General features: G+C 36.6%; 1 protein-coding gene across 1 annotated transcript in view; it reads right to left on the bottom strand.

The window, feature by feature from the left end:
- LOC150102036 (LIM domain kinase 1-like) overlaps positions 1-15,036 on the bottom strand; it is a 307,253-nt gene that overhangs the window by 258,129 nt on the left and 34,088 nt on the right. Inside the window, exon 2 of the mRNA XM_090399953.1 lies at positions 10,222-10,318. Coding sequence (XP_090256079.1) covers positions 10,222-10,318 — 97 coding nt within the window. The remainder of the gene's footprint in view (positions 1-10,221; positions 10,319-15,036) is intronic.

The following is a 15,036-nucleotide window of genomic DNA, read 5'->3' as shown; positions in this document are numbered from 1 at the left end:
AAACTCAGGTTTTTCATCCTGCATGCAGGCAAATTGGCCATGAGACCACACCCACACAATTGACAGACAAAAAAAAGTAGTAGATTCATGTTGTAATTGGAGAATTAAGTAGTGGGAGGGGAGGGGGGGGGCATTGAGTCTGCAGCAAAGCAGGTGCCCTTCTGTGGTGAGTCCTTGAACTCCTTGGAGGTGTAATGTTGTAATAATACTGGACAAAGGATAAGCTGCAAACTGCCAACCTATTTAGATCATCTGCAGAATCTCTACATCACCGTTATTAACTGTCCCCCAGTTTAGCATTATCAGCAAACTGGATATTCTCCCTCTAATCATTCCCAATAACATTGCTATATAAATTATATATTAATGACAATGGGAACTAAAGTACAGAGCCTGTGCTATATCTCTGATTACCTGTCTTCTCTCTGATACAGCTCCACCATATACTATTCTCTGATGCCATCCATCAGTCACTGTCTTATCCATGTGATCAGCTTCATTGTCCATACCCCGTTTATCCCAAACATGGGATATCCTGTCAAATACCTTTGCATACTAGCAATATCACAGTGACTATTATCCTTATCCAGCTCAACTGTCACTTTATTAGAAAGTAAATTACCTGTCTTTGAGTAACCTTTATGTAATGAGGACTAACTTGCTCTCCTTTGATTTCTTGTCTCAAAGAAATCGAAGGGGAGCAAGAGTTAGTTAGTATTTCTCTTGCATCTTTCGACAAAAATTGGGCTTTCAATTCCATGGCTGTATTCATGTTGAGATTTCTCAATATTCTAAAAACAGTGCATTGTGTATAAAAGGCACATTGTGTGTGTGGAGTTTGTGTTATTAGTGCTGCTGAAAGATAAGTCATTTTTTCATGTTTTAGTTAATAATATTAGGTTAACTCATTATAGTTTTTGTTTTATACAGGTGTGCTGATTGACTGAGTTATTTAGTTTGTAAGTAAACCTTCATATTTTGTTTACATAAGATATTGTCAGTATGGTGCCAATGTAAGGTAGAACAATGGTGGCAAAGACGTCATTGTTGGATGATTTGAATTCACGTGATTTTGTACATTACAGTGAGAGAGATGTATTCATTGTGAAAATTAAAGGATTTATAGAAGGAGAGTGAACTGATGAACAAGTTAAGTTTTGACAGTGAGTGACAGGTGGCGAGAATGAAGCAAATGTTAGTTGAATAGACAGTAGAATATTAATGTCAGAATTAAGATTGAATGTGTGGCAGCATCATCTAAGTGAAGTTAACGCTATGACATATGTGACACACTTATGTGGAAACTGAGGTGGATGAATTGGAGGTTCTTAGGATATTGCAGAAGCTCTTGGATTATATGGGATGGGATATCAGCTCGCGTTTTGCAGGAATGTGCAAGGAATTGGCAATGTCAATTCCCTTGCACATTCTAAGCTTTTAAATTTAAGTCTCAGCTGTAAGAGTTCTAAGGGAGTGGGGAAAGGAGACAAAATAATTCCCTTGCAATTCTAAGACTACAATAGTAGTAGTCTTAGAATATCTATTATGCTTAAAGTCTTAGAACTAATTATAGACCAAACAGTAACTCAGGAGTGGTAGTAAAAGTACTGGAAAAATTGGTCAAAAAGAGAATTTAAGAATGGATGGATAAGAATATGATATGCTATGAGGGGCAAAATGGCTTTGTGAAAGGTCAGTCATAACTTTTTACAATCGTGACAGCTGAGCTGAAAAAAGGAAATGGCTACAGGATGATTCTGCTGGAGTTTGTGAAGACATCTGACAGAATAACAGAACTCTTTTAAATTAAAACAAATGAAGATGGGCATGACAATGGTTAAGCGAATAAAAGGGTGGCTGCTGGATAGATATCAAAAAAGTGATATGTGGAGAAGCAGACTCCAGGCAAAAGCAACTAGTAGTGTGCTGCAATGCTCAGTGCTAGGACTACTACTGTTTAATTTGTACATAAATGATATAGAAAATAACCCGAAAGGAAATATTCAGTTATTTGATGATGCAAAATTAGACAGAGTAATAGTGAATCAAGGGGATGTGGAGAGCTTGCAGGATAACTTAAATTAGGCTGCCAGTATGGGTAAAAGATAACAGATGTCAATTTAATGTGGAGAAATGTAAAGTTATGCATTCTGGGATAAATAGATCACAAGCCATGTATCACATTGATGGAAATGTACCCCAGGAAATAGATGAAGCTAGGTCTGCACGGTTAGCCTAGTGGTTATGCGCAGGACTGTCGCCAGATTAGATCGTGTCCTGAGGCAAACAATTAAATATTGCCCCTAATGGATTATAAGACAAAAATATAAGAAAATCCCCAATTACTATTTTGTTTTTATTACAAGAGAAACATTAATGCAAAATGATTACATAATAATATTAATGAAATATTTCTCTATGGGTATATCGCACAATAAAACTGTTCATAAGCTCTTCTAAATTTAAGCTATAAGCTATGTCCGCTCTATAGATATAGTTGCTAGACTAACCAATCTTTCTTGGGTCATTGCTGTACGCAAATAATATTTAATCAGTTTAAGCTTGGAAAAACTTCTTTCCGCACTTGCTACCCTAACAGGAATTGTTAGCATAGCGACGGTACCTACTGCAATATGACTGAACGAGCGCCCTTATTAAGCCATGCCATGAGGCAGGCTACCTCTATGCTACACCCTGTCAATGGTACTGGCTATGCCCTTCGCAACCATATGCCTGGGGAAGGAGTGTCCTGGGTTCAATTCCAGTTGACATCGTGAGGAACTTAAGAATCTTCCTCAGCCATAGCCAAGTTAGCCATATTGGGTATGGAAGCAGGGTCCCCCCCCCCCCAGTTTATCTGGGATTTTTCATTCCTGCAAGCAGGCAAACCGGCCCTGTGAACACACACGGATACAGTCATGAATAGCGCCTGAATAGGGGATGCAGCAGAGGAGTGGCAAACCAGCTGCATTAATACGCCAGTAACCCCCCTCGTTAGGAGGGGGACTCAACCTGATGGTAGACAGAGAACTGAAGTTTAGCAGTATGTCCTCTAAGGTAACTCATAAGATTAATTGACTACTGAACACTAACAAGAGATAAGCAAGTTGTTATACCTGTTTATAGCAAAGTTTAGGTCTTTACTAAGTGGTGAGAGTTCATCACTGCTCAGGGTATGACTAGAAAGGTTAATCACATGACTGTTCATTGAAGCCAGTTGGTTACTCCTGCTATCACTTATTTCTGGTTGGTTGCTATTATACTCTCTTGTTAATAGTTGGTTGCTCCTATTATCACAGGTTTGAAGTTGGCTGTTTTCAAAGTCATTCAATGATGAGAAATTTAAATGTGTCCATTAGCTATTTAAATCTTGCCACTATTTCCATCTAAGAAATTTGGCATCTAAGTTTTACTTTGTTTTAAGGTATTGTCTACTTCCTCCCTGGCCTGCCTTGGAGTATACCACAGTCAGTGCAAAGTAATCCTATCAGGGACATCCAGATATTTGGGATGTCCCTGACAGGATTACTGTGCATTTCGGTTACTTAAATCCAGATACTTAAATAACTGAAAAATTGGCAATTTTAACTTCAGAACCTGATTTTGAGCAGATGCTAAGCTTTTGCAAGTAGTTTGAATATAAGCATTGCATTCTCCGTATGGTTGTAAATTTTTAATACTTGAGTCAAGATGAATATCCTTTTTAGCTTGATGTAGTTAGAAATAAGATTGCTGTCTCTACATCTTTTCAAAAATACAAGACAATTAATCCAAAAAAATACCATAGTGATTGCACCACTTATGCATTAAATCTCCATGGATTATGAGAATCCTTAACTTTAAAACTCAGGCTTGATACCTTCCTCAGCCATCTAAACAAACAACACAGATACATACAAATCATACCTGAAATAGATATACTTGTCACACCTTCCTACTGGAAGTCTTTCCTTCACTATTTCATAAGCTTACACATGCTGGCCAATATGTACACAAATCTCCTACCATCCAACAAAAAAAACTGTCATTAACACACTAAAAACAGGGCTTTAAAGATTTGCACCAATCAGCAAGCACTTAAGCATGAATTAAAAGTTATCAGCAAGTCCTAAAAAATGGCTACAGAAAAAAATACTATCAACAAAATTCTTCACAAGACTGCACCTAATAATAAAAATAAAGTAGATTCCACTAAAACTGTAGCCATTCCATACATTAAAGGGATATTAGATAAAATAATACAACAATACTACAGAATACTACAGAAATACAACATTTCTGTCACCTTTAAACCTCCTGCAAAATTAAAGAACTTATTCAACTCCTCCAAGGATCCACTTCCTTCCCTGACCTGCCTGGGAGTATACCATAGTCAGTGCACGTGTAGTTTCCCTTATATGGGTGAAACTGGATGCACAATTCCTATCTGAAAAGTGAACATAAATGACATTTAATTTAATAATTACAGTAAATCTGGTGTTTCAGACCATGCCCTGAACACTGTACACAGAACTGAGTGGAAATCACATGTTCATTATATCACAGTAAAGCGTAGTATGAGCACAAATTTAAAAACCTGTGAAATTCTAGTCATCATCCTAATCTCAACAATAATGGAAGACACATTCTAGTCACGTAATCCTTTTGTTCTAAAAGTTCATTATGAATTATAATTAGGTTATGTTAAATTATTTATTAGGACACCACTATTGCTATATTAAGAGTATTAATACGAATTTGTTCTCTGACCATGTCATAAAGAGGATACAGATTGCATGTAGTTTTTTCCCCCCACTAGAGGTCAGGTTGATCTCTGGTGTATATTCCAGATGATGACCTTAATATGGAGGTTAAAAAAAAATTTGGAAATTAAAGTAATTATTCTTAACATGGTTGTGGTCTCCATAATTTATCAATATGAATGAAGATAATACCTTTGTAATTCTCATTCAGTTTTATTTCCGATTTTGTAGTTGGGTGGTATAAGAGACTCTGATCATATGGAATTCGATCCTCCGACCAGGCATTCTGAATTATGCAGTGCAGCTACTATAAAAATTTTAAACCTCCATATGTGAACCTTTCTGATCAAATCTACAACTACTCCAGCTGCCTTTCCACATTTCAGGTTTTTGATGGATTTTTCTACTTCAAGTATGGATATGTATCCTGACATTTTTATTGGGAAATTTCTAACACCAGGCTCATACTGTTTGTTTCATTCAGCAATCTTTCAATAATTACTCCAGACATCTAGAATATCTTTATCTTCAGTTTTCATGTAGCCTTTATTCCAATTCTTTTTACAATACTCTTTCCTCCATTTCTAAGCTTTCTCAATAGCCTCCAGAATATTTTGCCACCGTCCTGATATTTATTTTCGATGTTTCTGAACTGTTGGGTGCTGAATTGTTGTGAAATATATCCTTGTGGTGCACCTGGGTGGCATCTTTGGCGTCGGCTAAACTTTCATGACTATTGAGAGCTGAACTTGTGATTTTTTTGACCTCCTGGCTAATATGTGCAAACTGAAAGGAAACTGTAATAGGAAGAAATGAAGCAGACCTTTTCGAAAAGTTCCCAAAACTGACCAAAAAAAATAAGGGAAACTGAATTCACCCTACGGATACTGCAAATTAATATAGAGGGTGCCTCCCAAGCCAAAGGTGAACTACTTGGGAAAATCTATCAGACAAATAACATTGATATAATCTCTGTTCAGGAAAGACATGTCAGCAAAGAAGATGAAGTTTTAAAAGAGGTATACCGTGAGTAGACATATCGATACAAAACTAATAACAGAAAAAACTCACGTACAAAGATTATTTAATAGTATACTATTAAATAATCTTTGTACATGAGCAGACATATCGATACAAAATTAATAACAGAAAAAACTCACGTACAAAGATTATTTAATAGTATACTATTAAATAATCTTTGTACGTGAGCAGACATATAGATACAAAATTAATAACAGAAAAAACTCACGTACAAAGATTATTTAATAGTATACTATTAAATAATCTTTGTACGTGAGTAGAAATATCGATACATATCAATACAGAGGCATGTGGTGAGGTTATCTGCAAGGATAAAAAAAATCAGAACTCCCTGGTGGACACAGGAAGTTAAAGAGGCAGTGAAGGAAAAGAAGAAAGCATATCAAAAGTTCCTGTCAAATAAGTCAGCTTGTGTTCTTAGAGAATACAGAGACAAATGCAAGAATGCTAAACACTGTGTAAAACTAGCTAAACAAAAGTCATGGGAGGACTTTGGCAAGAATATAGAAAATAAATATCAAGATGGTGGCAAAATGTTCTAGAGGTTGTTGAAGAAGCTTAGGAATGGAGGAAAGAGTGCTGTAAAAGGAATTAGAGATGATAAAGATGACATGAAAATGGAAGAAAAAGATATCCTTGAAGTATGGAGTAATTACTTTGAAAAACTGCTAAATGAAACAAGCGGTGATGACTGTGGTAAAAAACACTGACCAGGCATGCAGTCAGGAAGACATATCCATACTTGAAGTAGAAAAAGCCATCAAAGGCTTGAAATGTGGAAAGGCAGCAGGGGTAGATGATATTCGACCAGAAAAAGCTGAAGTATGGTGGTAAAAGAGTCTTACAGCGGCTGCATTGCATAGTTCAGAAAGCCTGGACAGAGAGACGAATTCCCGATGACTGGAGTAGAGCTCTAATAGTACCCATATATAAAAGGGGAAATAAAACTGAATGTGAGAATTACAGAGGTATTTCCCTAATGAGTGTGCCTGGGAAAATCTATGCAAGTATACTTGAGAAACGGTTGAGAAGAATTGTGGAAGAAAAGCTTGGTGAAGGACAAGCTGGATTCAGGCCAAATAGAGGCTGTCAGGATCAGATCTTCACTTTACGACAAATAGTCGAGAAAGCATGGGAATATAACAAAGATCTGTATTTAAGTTTTGTCGATTTGGAAAAGGCATATGACAAGGTGCCAAGAGAGAAGCTATTCAACATGCTAGAGTTATATGGCATCAATGGGGCATTATATCAAGCAATACTTAGTTTTTATTTGAGTTGTAAGTTAGGAGTTAGAATTGAAGGAAGTACAGGAAGATGGTTTAATGTTAAATCTGGTGAGACAAGGATGTACATTATCCCCTCTGTTATTCATTATCTATATGGATCACATTATGAAGGAAAGTGGTATTAAACATGATATCAAAATTGGAGATGTTAATGTCAGCTCTTTGCTTTATGCGGATGATATTATACTTCTAAATAAATCCGCTACAAGTCTGCAAGATTCTCTGACTAAATTGAATAGCTGTTGTAATAGATATGGTATGAAGGTCAGCAATAAAAAGACAAAGACAATGAAAATAGGCAGAATCATTGAAAGTGTCAACTGTCTTGTGAATGAAGAACCTGTGGAACAAGTGAAACATTTCAGCTACTTAGGCACGATTTTTACTGAAGATGGTAAATTAAATATAGAAATAGACAACAGAATCAGCAAAGCTGGTATGGTAGGAAGTCAATTGAATAAATTCATATGGAATAAGAGAGAAATTAGTCGGAACACTAAATTAGCTGTATACAAGACAGTGTTCAAACCAATTTTAACTTATGGGTCTGAGAGCTGGGTCAGAAGTAAAACACTTGACCAAAGACTAGAGACCGCAGATATGAGAGTCCTGAGAAAGATTATAGGCGTGAACAGATGGCATCAATGGCAATATCATATTAAAAACGAGGATATTAGGAAAGAACTTGATATTGTCAACATCCAGGAATGCGTTGGCAGAGCTAATCTCAGGTGGTATGGTCACTTAAACAGAATGGGCGAAGAAAGATTAGCAAAACAAATGTTCTCTGCCAGGTTGGCAGCAAAACGACCCAGAGGAAGTCCAAGATGTAGGTGGATTGATATGGTACAAAGTGCCTTAGACGATAGAAATATAAGATCTGATAATGTTGGAGTCTTGACAAGTAACAGACTGATTTGGAGGAAAACTGTAGATAGGAAGTTGGTAATGATGTAATTTTTTTCATGTAGTACTGTCATATCTCCTGTACACCCCTTGAGGGTACATGGCAGAAATTTGATGATGATGACTGTACATGAGTTTTTTCTGTTATTTATTTTGTATCATTAAAGAAGATGAAATTACCTTAAGAGTTAATATCACTGGCTACAGGTCACTAGGCTACATCCTGCCACCAATATATGGTTTTGCTATATATGTGCGAGAGAACATGGAAAACTGCAAAATACTATCCTTTTATAATCATAACATCAAGATCATCACAGCAAAGGCAGCTGGCACCAACCAGTGTCAGTTTATAAACCACCAAAACAAACTTGGTCTATCCCAGCAATTCGTGCTCACCAACATCTAGCAGTCTACATAGGAGATCTTAACAGTCAATACTACTCCATTATTCCTATTGTAAAAATGATATCAACGGTACTAGACTGATGGAATGGGCTATAACTGGTTTTTGATGCAAAAGACACTAGAAATTTTAAATCAGGTAGATGGAAGAGAGACTCGAACCCTGACCTCTGCTTTGTCACTTGTTACACCAAGGATAATCCTTTACCCACTGATAGGAATGTACTTGAAAACTTTCTAGGATCTCAACATAGACCTGTTACAGTCACTATAGGAACACAAATCCCAATTATACAATCTGTGGAAAGATAGATTTCTCCAGTTGTTCGAGCTCATATTTTACCTGGTAATCCTGACAGTTGTTAAGGGAAAAAAAAGCTGCTTAAAATGCTGGCAGTAGATGGTGTGAAATAGAACCAATTTATCAGCTAATGCCTTTTATTCCCTTATAGGGAGTAGGAGGCCTTTTTAACCCTATCTAGCTTTTGGAGACTGAGTGGGCAGTTCAATCTCAACCAGTAGCCAAAAAGAGATATTGGTCCATAACTATAACTTATTATAAAGCAGCAACTGATGAAGCAATGGGCAAACAACTACCATCTTTTGATTCCTAACCTTAACAGGATATGTTATTGTCTGAAATAATGTGGGTTCTATGGTTGATTTTCTTGAGTTTATGTGATGAAAAATCTGCTTGCCTGTGCCAGAGATGGACTAACTCAGGAACAGGTCAAACAAAGGCTTAGATAAAAGTTCCTCCAGTCAGTGACTAGACTTGAACTTAAGTCTGTCTTTGGGAAGCCTAGCACACAGGAAGCAAGCATCGCTTCCACTGAGCTACAAAAACCAGTTTTTTACACTTGAAATCATGTTCCTGTTTTCATCCTTATTTTGCCCTTTGGTATCCCATAATTCACAGCATGTTTCTTTCTTAGGTTATGTGTGTGTGTATATATATATATATAATATATATTATTTATTATTATGCAAAGGCTGTACAAAGGCTTATCCAAACATGATACTAATGTACTACAGGTTGATTAACCAAGCTTTCATGTATGGGCTCAATATAAAAATCATATTGCTGCTATGATAACATGTACACTAACATGTAGGGATTAGGAGATGGTTGTGCCATTGTATAAATTATGTATTTATATATTTATTATATATATTTTTTTTCCTGAAAATGGTGTTCGTAAAGAAGTGCATGTCATGGAAAGATTTTGCACAAAGATAGAGTTCTTCCCTGTATTTTTCCCAGCGAATGCATTGCGAGAATCTATTCTTGTATTAACAAGAAGCTTTTATTTTAACAGGTGCAAAATAAAGTGGAAGAATGATGGTTGCCAATTCACTGGAACAGTGACCATGGAAGCAACTGTAGAATAGACACAGTGTTGAAACTATGCACCTATGAGATATTTAACATGCCACTGAGATCTCACTTAAAATGAGAGACATAACATTTATATTTGAAATTTTGAACTGTTTTCAAAGTTGAGGAGAAGGATGTGATAAGTTGGTCAGGGATAGTTACAAGGTTAATGTGCAAAAAATTTTCCATAGATGGAAGGAGGAGGAACAAGAGACCTTCCTTGGAAGAGTAAGAAGGGTGTGAACACAGGAGTTAAGAGTAGGTTCTCTGCATAAAAGACAGTTGGTAAGTGGAATCCATCACCTGAGTATATGAGCTAGAATGATATGGATATGCTGAATGAGTTTAAAGCAGTTTGATAAGCTTTGTGTGTGTGCGACAGTTTGCACATCATGCAACGAGTCTTGACACCATGAAGGTCTGGTATTAATAATAGGCAGGGAAAAACAAAAACACTCACCTAAAGCATCCCACATGCCAATCTCTATCTAAAGCTTGAAGAAACTCTTCATCCTCGATATTTTTGGAGCATGTAGGGCAGATAGGCAAATCACCTGCTAAGAATAAAAAAAAAAAAATTATATATATACATACAGTACTCATGAATTATGGATAAATGTTTTAATTTCTAATATAAAATACTATCAAAATATAATACTAATATATACTGATAAAATACTATCAACAAAATTCTTCACAAGATTCCACTTAAAAATAAATTAGATAAGAAGAAAACTGTACCCATTCCATACATTAAAGGGAGATATTAGATAAAATAAACAGACTACTACAGAAATATAACCTTAATGCCACCTTGAAAAATTAAAGAACTTATTCAACTCCTCCAAGGATCCACTTCATCCAATGGTGCACCCTGGAGTGTGCTGCACTTATTGCATCTGTAATTTGCCTTATATAGGTAAAACAGGATGCATAATTCCTATCTGAAAAAAGGAACATAAATGGCACATTAATAACTATGGTAAATCTAGCCTTTCTGATCTTGCCCTAAATACTCTACATAGAACTGACTGGAAAGGCACCTGTACTTTACACCACACCAAAACAGTATGAGCTAGAAGCATCAGCAGATGCTGATGAATAGCAAACCATAGCATCAGGTAGCAGGAGTCATTTTGTTGGAATTTTGTGTAGAGGGCTCCTGTTTCAGAAAGTTTTTTTGAATAATTACTTGTAAATAAGTATGTGTTTATGAATAAGAGTTGATGTAAAAGTTGTCTGCTTGCAGTGTTGCTAGTGTATGTGTGGGATTGTTAGTTTAAGTTTAAGAAATTGTTAAACTTAGAGCTTACTATTGTAATTGCCAAAGGAAAGTTAGCAGCAGCTTTGTCTTTGCAGAAATTTGATTATGATTTCAGTCGTTTCATGAAATGTGCTATATGTATTTGTTCAATTATGCAGATAAATTATGGATATTTAAGGTGGGTGGAAGGAGTGTGTGTGCAAAGTGTGATCTGAATGAGGACCTAATGAGTGGTAATATATTGGCAACTGAAAGTGTTAGTAGCGAGAATGCCACGAGGAGGATGAATGTTCATCTGATAGAAAAAAAAAGGACAGTGTAAAAGAGCAGCAAATAAATGGTAAAATTATGAAAAAGTGATTGAGTGATATGATTAACTTAATAATCGATGGTAAGAAAGACGAATGTGGTATGAATGGAGCAGAGGTTAAAAAACAGAGTGCAATTAAAGGTAAGGTGGCAAGTGGCTTTGACAACAAATAAATGTGTATAGATGGCAATAATGAGAGAGTGAATGAGAGTGAAAATGCAATGCAAGATTTGAAAGCTGAGGTGGTTAAGATGAGGCAAGAGATGAAATGGATGTGGAGTGAAATTAAGAGAATTCAAGATATGTATGGAAGAGCAAAAATGATGAAAATGGTTTGAAGGAGGTAACAAAAGACCTGTGAGTGGCGTTGTACATGGATTCAATTATTAGAAGTGTGGTAAACGAGAAGATGCACAAGGTTTGTTTTTCTGGAGGTAAAATAAATAGAGTGATTGAGACAATGGATATGAAAAGTAAGCAAGCAAAAGAGTTGATAGTGGTAATAAGGAATGACTTGACTGGGAACAAGGATTACATAAGATTGGATATCAGGAATTTGTTAAGAAGGATAAAAGATAATAGTGTGATAGGAAGGTAGTCAGTGTGTTGCCCAGGTATGACAGTGATGAAATGAAGCACAGAGCGAAGATTGTGAATGATACGTTAGCAGAAACGTGTGAGGAGAAAGGAGTGCGGTTTGTTAATGTGTGGAAAGAGCGTGAAAGACGAATTCAGTGATGGACAGCATTTGAATGGTTTTAGCTTCAATCATTTGGAGAGACTGCTGCTCGAGAAATTAGTGCAAAGAATGAATCTGATCAAGTAAGAAGTGATGTGAAAGTGCAGGAAAGTAAGGAGAAATTGAAGTGGTTATGAATAAAGAAGTAGACAGAATGAGTACAGAGAATGAGAGAACAAATGTACAATACAAACAGGGAAATGGGAAGGCTCAGGGTGGACAGGGGAACACAGCATGAGAAAGGTTGATGCTTCAAGAGGATGTTAATATGTGTGTAGCCAAAAAGGAAAGAGATTACTGCAGATCAAGGAAAAATAGTTGGATTTGAAGAAGGTTCTAAGATGAATAAGGAGAAAAAGAAATGGCTCCAGTTAAGTATGGAGAAGTCACATCTAATCAGTGGTATCAGTGAAACTTGCTATAGATCCAGAGAGCAAGGGCTGTTATGTTTGTATGTACACCCTCTGTTCAAAAAGAAACCCAACTTTTCGAAAATAGAACTAGTGGCACCACCTGTTGTATCTTTTTGTTGTGGAAAGTGGCAACCTTCATTAGTTTTTTTCAGCTGTTTATGACATTTGTTTCATTAGAATCCGAGTTATAGTGCCAAGAGTGATAGTGTGTTTTGATGAACAGTCGGAAAACGAGTTTCAACAGAGAGCTGCGATTGACTTTTGTGTTAAACTTGGTAAAAATTTTACCGAAATGCTTCAAAAAGCATATGGTGATGAATGCTTATCCTGTACTCAAGTTTACGAGTGGTTTAAGCGATTTCAAATTGGTCATGAGATGCTTGAGGATGACGAAAAGCCGGGCCGTCCAAAAACTGGACTGAGCAAAGTTAACATCCAAAAAGTGCGTGATTTCATCAAAGAAAACCCGAAATCGCCCATGCGATTGATTGAAGATGAATTGGATCAACTGTGCACAACATTTTGACTGAGAGTTTGGGCCTTTGTAAACTGAATTCGTGATTTGTTCCCCACAAGTTAACCAACGACCAAAAAATGTATCGAATTGAATACTGCAAGGACCTCATTAAAACCGCTCGTAATGACTCAAACTTCCTTGAAATGATCATTGCTGGCGATGAAACATGGTGTTTTGAGTATGAGCCCAAAACAAAGCACCAGAGTGCTGAGTGGAGACCACCAGAAGAGGGGAATCCAAAAAAGTCGCTTGGAGAAATCAAAAGTAAAGACAATGCTGATTTGTTTCTACAATTCCAAGGGCATTATCCACAAAGAATTCTTTCTGCCTGGCCAAACGGTCAATGGCGAGTTTTATCTCGAAGTTTTGAAGCGATTGATAGTGAGAATTCGTCACTTACGGCATGAATATCGTGACGACCGACCATTCGTCAAAACAGACTGTCACTCGGCTTCTAATGAAACAAATGTCATAAACAGCTGACACAACACTAATGAAGGTTGCCTCTTTTGACAACTAAAAGATACAACAGGTGTTGCCACTAGTTTCTTCTATTTTCGAAGAGTTCGGTTTCTTTTTGGAAAGAGGGTGCAAATGCGAGAATTGCAAGAAAAAGAAAATTGAAATGGTTGTATTGAATCTGTTCACCCAAGAATTGTTGGAATAAGTGATACATGGTTGGATGAGAATGACATCCTGACAGGAATAGAGATGGAAGGGTATGATGAATTTTGTGAAGATAGAAAGGGTAAAAAAAAGGGAGGTGAGTGCTACTGTTGATAGAGAAAGAGTTATGTCCATACAATGTAGAGATGCAGGAGGGGGGGGAAATAGTGCCAGTGGTTTTGAGGCAAGATAGATGTGAATAGAATGAAATACTTAGATGTTGTTATAGACCTGGCAATGTGGATGGTAGTGATCATGAAATGTATAATTAAATTAGCCAAGCAAATAAGAAAAGGGCAATCATAATTATCAATATGGGCAATCGTAATTATGGCAATATAGACCTGGATGATGAGATAGCAACTAGAAGTAAAGAAATGAGTTTCTTGAGGGATAACTACCTCAGACAGTATCTAACAGAGGGCACACAAGGATTAGATATTGTAGCCTTACAAGAAGACCTGAATAGATAGAGTGAATGGGCACACGAGTGGGGATACTAGTAAAACATTGCAAAATGTAAGGTTTTAAAATTTGGGAAACAAAGATGGGATATAGAATTTACACTTCGTAGGATATACTGTTGGAAGTGGAGGAAATAATAGATCTTGGGGGTGATGGTAGATAATGGTCTAAATAAATTAGCCAATGAATTCTGAGAATGATGAGGAGGACACTGACTTCTAGAAGTAAGGAAATTCTTGTTCCATTGTATAAGGCACTGATTAGGCCACACGGACTACTGTGCACAAATTTCGTTACCTGGTTTCAAAAGGATGAAGAGATGTCAGAGAGGGTCCAGAGGTGACTGACTAAGGTAGATCTGATCTCTGGAATGTTTTATATGAGGAAAGGTTGAGAAGATGCAATTTACAGAATCTAGTGGAGAGGAAGAGGGGTGATATAATAGAGATGTACAAGTTGGTAAGAGAAGAGGTTTTTCATAAAATGGTGGGATATCAGTGGAACATGAGGTCATCCCTAGAAGCTGTATAAAGAAGGTCTGAACAAGGGAGTGAGAAACAGATTTTTTGCATGTAGTGTTGTGAATGATTGGAATGCCTTGCCTAAGAGTTTGGTGTCTGTAGGGAATTTGAATGTTTTTAAGGCATGGTATGAGGAGCTGTGTGTATGACAAAGGGAACTCCTAGATGAGTCTTTGATAACTGGGATCTTAGGATAATAATAATAAGGAGCACAAATTTAAAGAGGCCTGTGAAATTTTTATCAACCATTCAAATGTTAACAATACTGGTGGTCTAAAAATCCCAAGAAAATGGATGGCACACATTTCACCCACATAATTTTTTGTTCTAAGAGTTAATTATAATTAGGACTGTAGTAATCTAGGATCTTAGCTTTAATA

The sequence above is a fragment of the Typopeltis vanoorti genome, chromosome 11 (genome assembly GCF_054136105.1).
Source record: "Typopeltis vanoorti isolate ZY-2024b chromosome 11, IOZ_Tvanoo_1.0, whole genome shotgun sequence".
Taxonomy (NCBI): Eukaryota; Metazoa; Arthropoda; class Arachnida; order Uropygi; family Thelyphonidae; genus Typopeltis; species Typopeltis vanoorti.
Note: the sequence above shows the minus strand (reverse complement) of the source record. Positions and strands in the feature narration are given on the sequence as shown.